Source organism: Magallana gigas, chromosome 8 (genome assembly GCF_963853765.1).
Source record: "Magallana gigas chromosome 8, xbMagGiga1.1, whole genome shotgun sequence".
NCBI classification, from domain to species: domain Eukaryota; kingdom Metazoa; phylum Mollusca; class Bivalvia; order Ostreida; family Ostreidae; genus Magallana; species Magallana gigas.
In genome coordinates, this window is record NC_088860.1 from 3,149,565 (window position 1) to 3,158,398 (window position 8,834).

The 8,834-nt window shown below is 33.8% G+C and overlaps 1 protein-coding gene across 1 annotated transcript; it reads left to right on the plus strand.

The window, feature by feature from the left end:
* The first annotated feature begins 4,664 nt into the window (after window positions 1-4,664).
* On the plus strand, window positions 4,665-6,775 carry LOC105332687 (profilin-1). Its single transcript, XM_011435375.4, has 3 exons — window positions 4,665-4,851; window positions 5,200-5,377; window positions 6,031-6,775. Exons 1-3 carry the CDS (start codon window positions 4,735-4,737, stop codon window positions 6,132-6,134), a joined length of 399 nt encoding a protein of 132 aa, XP_011433677.1. The 5' UTR covers window positions 4,665-4,734; the 3' UTR covers window positions 6,135-6,775.
* The last annotated feature ends 2,059 nt before the right edge of the window (window positions 6,776-8,834 follow it).

Sequence of the window (8,834 nt, forward strand, 5' to 3'; positions counted from 1 at the left end):
AATTAGAACCATTTTGACAAGAGCTTGGACTTTGGTTAGTTGTGTCAAAAAAGCATTGTGACGTAGGCTTGTCTATTTCATTGCTAGCCACTCAGCCATGGCTCTTTGAAATAAACAAGATTTTTCTGGCTTTTGACCTAAGACTTCGCAATCGATGCATATGAGTATATTATGTAACTGTTGGTGTAACAGTTAGCTAGTTTGTTATTTTATGATACTTAACAATAATGCATACGTGTAACTGTTGGTCTAACGGTTAACTATTTTTGTTATTTTATGGTACTGAACAATAGTATATACATGTAACTGTTGGTGTAACGGTTAGCTAGTTTGTTATTTTATAATACTGAACAATAGTGTATACATGTAACTGTTGGTGTAACGGTTAGCTAGTTTGTTATTTTATAATACTGAACAATAGTGTATATATGTAACTGTTGGTGTAACGGTTAGTTAGTTTGTTATTTTATAATACTTAACAATAGTGTATATATGTAACTGTTGGTGTAACGGTCAGCTAGTTTGTTATTCTATGATACATTACACTAGTGTATACATGTAACTGTTGGTGTAACGGTTAGCTAGTTTTGTTATTTTATAATACTGAACAATAGTGTATACATGTAACTGTTGGTGTAACGGTTAGCTAGTTTGTTATTCTATGATACATTACACTAGTGTATACATGTAACTGTTGGTGTAACGGTTAGCTAGTTTTGTTATTTTATAATACTGAACAATAGTGTGTACATGTAACTGTTGGTGTAACGGTTAGCTAGTTTGTTATTCTATGATACATTACACTAGTGTATACATGTAACTGTTGGTGTAACGGTTAGCTAGTTTGTTATTTTATAATACTGAACAATGGTGTATACATGTAACTGTTGGTGTAACGGTTAGCTAGTTTGTTATTTTATAATACTGAACAATAGTGTATACATGTAACTGTTGGTGTAACGGTTAGTTAGTTTGTTATTTTATAATACTGAACAATAGTGTACACATGTAACTGTTGGTGTAACGGTTAGTTAGTTTGTTATTTTATAATACTGAACAATAGTGTATATATGTAACTGTTGGTGTAACGGTTAGCTAGTTTTGTTATTTTATAATACTGAACAATAGTGTATACATGTAACTGTTGGTGTAACGGTTAGCTTGTTTGTTATTTATAATACTGAACAATAGTGTATATATGTAACTGTTGGTGTAACGGTTAGCTAGTTTTAATATTTTATGATACATCACACTAGTGTATACATGTAACTGTTGGTGTAACGGTTAGCTAGTTTTGTTATTTTATGATACTGAACAATAGTGTATACATGTAACTGTTGGTGTAACGGTTAGCTAGTTTTGTAATTTTTTGATACTGAACAATAGTGTATGTATGTAACTGTTGGTGTAACAGTTAGTTAGTTTGTTATTTTATAATACTGAACAATAGTGTATATATATTACTTTTGGTGTAACGGTTAGCTAGTGTTATTTTATGGTACTGAACAATAGTGTATACATGTAACTGTTGGTGTAACGGTTAGTTAGTTTGTTATTTTATAATACTGAACAATAGTGTATATATGTAACTGTTGGTGTAACTGTTAGCTAGTTTGTTATTTTATAATACTGAACAATAGTGTATACATGTAACTGTTGGTGTAACGGTTAGCTAGTTTGTTATTTTATGATACTGAACAATAGTGTATACATGTAACTGTTGATGTAACGGTTAGCTAGTTTTGTTATTTTATGATACATCACACTAGTGTATACATGTAACTGTTGGTGTAACGGTTAGCTAGTTTTGTTATTTTATGATACATCACACTAGTGTACCGGTATACATGTAACTGTTGGTGTAACGGTTAGCTAGTTTGTTATTTTATGATACTGAACAAAAGTGTATATATGTAACTGTTGGTGTAACGGTTAGCTAGTTTGTTATTTTATAATACTGAACAATAGTGTATATATATTACTGTTGGTGTAACGGTTAGCTAGTGTTATTTTATGGTACTGAACAATAGTATATACATGTAACTGTTGGTGTAACGGTAAGCTAGTTTTGTTATTTTATGATACATCACACTAGTGTATACATGTAACTATTGGTGTAACGGTTAGCTAGTTTTGTTATTTTATGATATTTAACACTAGTGTATATATGTAACTGTTGGTGTAACGGTTAGCTAGTTTTGTTATTTTATGATACCTAACACTAGTGTATATATGTAACTGTTGGTGTAACGGTTAGCTAGTTTGTTATTTTATAATACTGAACAATAGTGTATATATGTAACTGTTGGTGTAACGGTTAGCTAGTTTTGTTATTTTATAATACTGAACAATAGTGTATATATGTAACTGTTGGTGTAACGGTTAGCTAGTTTTGTTATTTTATATTGTTATACTTTCATGTTAAATACTGAAATCTGATTGGTTAAGACGCAGTTAATAATATTTACTATTACCCTCAGCGTTAGCAACGCACTTGGCAACGGGTAACATTAAAAAATGTTACATGCGCGAAAATTATGCGCGTACGGTTCGCTGTAGAATTCACGTTATTCCTATATAAAAGCAGTAAAATTTTCTTAAAATTTTTAAAAAAGACATTCAGTATAACAAAATAAATAGTGCCTGTTTGGGAGGATAACAGTTGAAATTGACACCCCTCGAAAACCATTGTCAACCTCCGCTTCGCGTCGGTTGACAATGGTTTTCTCGGGGTGTCAATTTCAACTGTTACCCTCCCAAACAGGCACTATTTATATAATACTGAACAATAGTATAAACTGTTGGTGTAACGGTTAGCTAGTTTTGTTATTTTATAATACTTTACAATAGTATAAACTGTTGGTGTAACGTTTAGCTATTTTTTTTCCCAATGCTAAGCGATTAGTGTTAACGTGTTACTGTTCTCATTACAATGATGCTATATGTAACTGATCTACGTTTGTTTCAGTTCTCCAAATTTGTGTTTATCTGTTGTTATCATATAATTAACTTCCTGATTCTATTCAGGAATATTGCTGTGTGAATTAACTCGGATTTCTTTTGATTAAGGCCTCCGGATATTATGATCCATATAAAAGGATTACTATAAAACCACTAAGTAAACATTAAACTGACTCAAATCCCCGGCACTGCCGGAACCCCTCGGCAATGACGCTTCGTTCGGATTTCCTGTGCTTCATCATCTAACTTTTCTCAAACATGATACATACAATGCATACAATACTTTATTGAAAAAAGTGGGCATACTTTGTTAAATTCACTATTTTTTGCATACTCCCAAAGAAGTGGGGAATGGCAACTCCTTCAAATTTCAATTTTTAATTGAAATTTTTAGAAAATTGATATTTGTGGCGAGAACCCCCCCCCCCCCCCCCCCCCGGATACTACGTGCCTGTATGGCAGCGGATTTAATAAAGATCCAACATTATAACAACAACACAGTTACACATTATAACTGATTGTTAATAAAATTGGAGGGAAGAGTAGGAGCGATTACTCGATACTATTCTAAAAAGCGTTAACACGGGGCTGTATACACTAGTAATAGGTCCGAAGTCCTCGGTTTAGAGGCGGGGAAGGGGGGGGGGGGGATTTCAAAGGTATGAACACCATAACCTTTTATATCTGAAGATGAGACATTTAGTGTTATAATCCCCGTCTCTCGAAATTCGTCTCTCAAGTCCCAGTCAATATTGTTTACACTGCAGATTTTAAATAGGTTTTAAAAATCTAAAACTTAAAATGTAAAATGCTATGAAAGCCCCCTTATTGTTTTCTTAATTTTATTGTTTTTCATTTAATCGATGTCAATTAAAATAAGGAATAAAACTGTTAATTGTTAATGTTTTATTAATACAATACTATTTCTTGATATCGGTCAGAGAAGACCTGATTTGTTCTGAGGAGGGAAGTGGGTGGATTTTATTTCATAAGTATGCTCAACAACAACAACTATTTTGTCACCAGAAAAAATCCTTTTCCAACCTTTTTATTCATGACTTAATTGTATAATTGGACACAGAGAGGGATCGAGGAATTAATTTACCCGGGGAGGGGAATTTGTTTGTGGTGGTTGGGGTCCCATGGCCACGAGACCGTTTACTGAATACTTATGTAAAATGTAAATGTAAAATTATCATAAATTAAGCAGCTAAGTTTGTCTGATTGTTTGTGTAGACGTGGGTGTAGGGGTTTCGAACCCCCGGGCGGCTTGCTCCGTATATTTTTTGATAGATCAATGAATGCTTGTCGATTGGTTGAGTATATTTTGTTTGTTGCGTTAGGTCTGGCTTTTTACTTTCATTAACAATGTTGTTACCAATATATATGCTTGAGACCAACAATGCTTCTATTAGGCAAAATGTTAAAAAAAAATAGTATTTTAACAATTCTGGGCCTCCGTAGTTTAACAAAAAAGTTATTATCCCACCAAGATTCCATAACACATTCTATTGTCACGTGCGAGTTCCTCAAGGAGAAATAGTGCAAAAATGAAGTTTTAAAATCTCGCTAAAACAGGAGTGTCTTTGGTTCAAACTATGATCTGAATATAATTCGATATAAGATAAATTCGTTCTATTGCTAAAAGGAAGTTAATTGATAATTATTTCGTTACTTCCTGTCGGCGCACGAATATATAAATTGCCCTCGCACAGTACGTCTCGTTTTTCCTGGTGTTGCCGCTGAGAAGGGTGCGAAACTTTTTCTTTCAAAATGTCTTGGGACGGATGGTTGCCTTGCATGCAGACTGATGGAGCAAATACGTGTTCTCACGATTGTGGAATATTTGATCCACAGGGAAACCCTTGGGCGAAAACATCAAACTGTAACGTAAGTTTAAATGTGTATTGAAGACGCCCCCCGTCTCCGCCAGTGATTTAAGTTGATATCAATTTAAACAAATACACCAATGTTAAAGTACCACTAACTCTTCTCTTTGTTTAAACAGTGAGTTGTAAATAACTTGTATGTTACGGTTAAACGTAGCAAGGTAGTTAAAAACCCTCCTCAATATTATACCGGAGAAAGGAAGTGGTGGATTCAACGGGGGTGGATTAAAATGAATTTTAAACGGCATTCTGTAATTACACAGATTAATTAAAGATTTAAAAAAACTCACAGTAAATAATTTTTAACAAAATTGTTTTTGTGGTTCATTTCTTTGATTTTTCGTTGCAGCCTGCACCTGCCAACTTTTCAGACTTTACTAAATTATTCAACAGTGGAATGGACTGCGGAGTCACGAGTATGACCATCAACAACAAAAAGTATTTCATTATCCGAGCTGATAAAGAGGACAAAACTATTGAAGGAAAGTGTGGACCAGGGGGATTCTGTGCTGCAAAGGGAGACACATGTAAGTGATCTGCAGGAAAGACGCATTGCATGAACAATTCTACACATCTTCAGACTTCCTAGGAAACGCTCATACATTCTTTTCTCTCTCTTTTATATTTTTTCCATGGTCCATTTATGAGGAAGTAAATAGTTCCTTTTGTTGAGTGATTAGATAACTTGGAGAATGTTATCTAGATCCTGAGTTGAAAGCAACAGTGGAATATACATCATATATTAGATTTCATCTTTATAAAGTGTCAGACAACAGAAGGGAAATCAAGTACATGTATTCAGCATAGTTGGGTGAAATAAACGCATGCACAATAAAAATAAGGAAATAAATAAAGTGTCAAGAGAATAAGACAAGGAAGTGAATAATGGTATCCAGTTGGAGTGCATTGTTTTATCTTCATGCCACATCCTTTTCTTAATAATGAAAGGGGATATCTGTTATGCAAGATTAGATTCTAAATCCTACTGGTGTACACTGTTGATCCTGAATGAGAAACGATAAATGAACTTTGGCTTGTCAATTTATATCAAGGAAGTCTTGTTTTATTTCAATTTTTTTTTTTACATGCACACAGTAAAGTAAATAAAGAAATAAAACATTTAATTGGGGGGAGGATCCATTGGTACACTCAGTTAATTGATACCTGTTTTCTTTTTCAGTTGTGGTAGTAGGCTTTTACAATGATGCATCTGTACAACCAGGAAACAACAAAAAGCAAGTGGAGAAATGCCGGGGAGACCTAGCCAAAGCCCTGGGGCAGTGAAGCCACCCCACCCAACACGACCAGTCTGATCATCTAGGCCTCTGTTCTATAACATTTCAGTGGACTTGTACAGTTAACTGTTCACCAACTAGTCGACATCTTGCCAGATATTAATTTTAGGGAAGGGCAGGCAACTTGTCATGGGAATAACTGGGAAGGACGGGGGGAATCTTTGCACTGTGTCAAAGAGAATTACGATCAATTCAGGCATAGTTTGGTGTATATCAGCATTGTTTTCTTTTTTTTTTTAGGTGAAAATTCACAATTTTTTTGTTATGTTCAAATACTATGTCCTCAAAAACAACCTCATTTTGTGTATTTTGTTTTCTTTTTTCACCACAAGTTCACTGTTTTGCCTAGTCATATATTTCAGTTACTAGTATTTGTAAACTTTTTGTACAAGTTTAATTATCAGTTCATCTAACAGCATTCCAGATTAAAGTCCCATTCCAGACTGATATCAGCTGCTGGAATTGAGATCTTCTATTCTGTTATCATGTTAAATTGAATATCCAGATGTACTAAGATTCTGATTTGGAACCATGATTTGCATGTTTAACCACTCAGAGATTTTTCAAAGTTGGTAGAATAGTCATTCCACTATTTTTTCTGTTGGACAATAAATAATCCTGTCTTTGTAATGCTGATTTCTGTTTTCTGTTGGCCTACATATGTAAATGATATTTTCAGTTTTGTATGAGCTTGATATGTGTAAGATTACAACATATATTTGAGACATGAAAGACTGCAGTTTTACTGTAATCTGAAGATTTACCGTATACAAAATTCAAGGAAAATATAACATTTGCGAGATGCAAATTAAAGCAGTAAATTATGCGAAAAAAGTTGTTCAATTATAAAGGAAGTAGTGGTGGGGACCCATTTCCTCAGGAAGCTTGTCCGGTTAAAGTTTATGTCTGAAATAATTTATCAGGAATTTTGCGAAACAACTTGAATTTTTGATTCTGCACAAAACAGCAAATAAGGATAGCGTGCATGAAACGCCCTTTACCTTTAGTACAGCCAATTCACTTCAGCTGTTGTGTTTCAGACATGATTTGTTTAGCTTCAAGGAAGTGATGATACTGTAATTTTAGATGAGTAAGGTTTTTTTGCTAAGTTTAGTTTAGGTCAATATGTAGCCCACAAAATCAAATCTATAAAGAGATGAATATATTTGAAGTGCCTTGAAAAATTAAAGTTTCACTAATACTAAGGAATAATTACTAGAATATGTTTGAATTCAGTTTTGGTTCTGTGAATTTATGGCATTGAGTTCTGTATGAGACATGTTCAAGGAAAACCAGGAAATTATGCCTCATTAACATGTGAAGAAGTAAAAAAAAAAAAAATAGAAAAAAAATATCATCCTGTTTCAAATTCCTGACTTAAGATCAGTAGCTGATACTTAACCTACTTAAGAGGGCTGATCGGGGTTATTTTAAGACCATATTAGTCTCCTTAACAAGAAGAGCGTAGTATAAATATATAGGAAAGTATTCACATTTTAAAGCTACAATAAAATTACAATGGAATTTACCTTTACCAAATGAAAGTTTAAGCTTAAAAAATATCATTTTCAAAATTTTAATGTAGATCTGTTGGTAATTTGTCGACCACATGGCTTCGTTAATGGGTAGACATAGTACATATGACTCGTGTATATCTCGTTTAAAGTCGTCCAAGTACTAGGAACAACCTAGCAGAATATGTTGCTATGCAATCTCGTCCAGCTCTTCATTCTGGCAATCATAGCCCCCTTTGTATCGAGATAGTTATAACAGCATAGGTACGACACCGACACTTGGCATGATGATCCTGATGATTTGTTAACAGCCAGGTGAAGACTGAAGCTCCTCTCCGCTCTCCATGGAACATGTGTAAAGGTTATCTCCATGGAACACGTGTAAAGGTTATCTCCATGGAACACGTGTAAAGGTTATCTCCATGGAACACATGTAAAGGTTATCTCCATATTTGTTATCCTACTCTGTGGGGATACAACTCTCATATTAAGAAATAAATTTCATTTTTTGCAGATGCATGAACTTTGACCTCTTCATATTGGCCTATTTTAGGAAGAGAATGTTAGTTTCATAAATCTGCAAAATTGAAATTCACTTGAGATACTGGTAGTGTAGAAATATGAATGGAATGTTTTTATTATACAGTATATGTATAATGCAACAATCTGGTGCATTTATCTGATTGTGATGACAGAATATGACCTTGCCTCATTGAAAAGTTCATGCAGAAATGAATGTTTCGATCTGCTCTTTAGAAGGTAAATATCCGGATGAACTAGAAAAAGAATATGCAACATAACAAATACACCTTTGAAATTCATCTTCTATTAGTGGCCATACCTGGATCTAACTGGAACTATGCTACACCTTGACAAAAAATGTAGGGCTGCACTGGTCAAATTTTGGAGCAAATGAATCCGACCTTGAAATAGGATACTGTTAGAGAACTGTTTCATGTTTCTACAACTTTTTTTTTCACTTCAATATAAACAGAGCAACGCGTAGATGCAAATGTAGTCACTTGTCACAAAGTGCTCCCAGGCAGCTTAACAGTTAAAACAATAATGCTCACTTTAAGATGTACACATACTAAATTCGAGTTCATTAGTAACTGTTGTACTAAAAAACACTAATTTCTTGAAGTCAATAAAATAATAGAAAAGAAATCATCGAG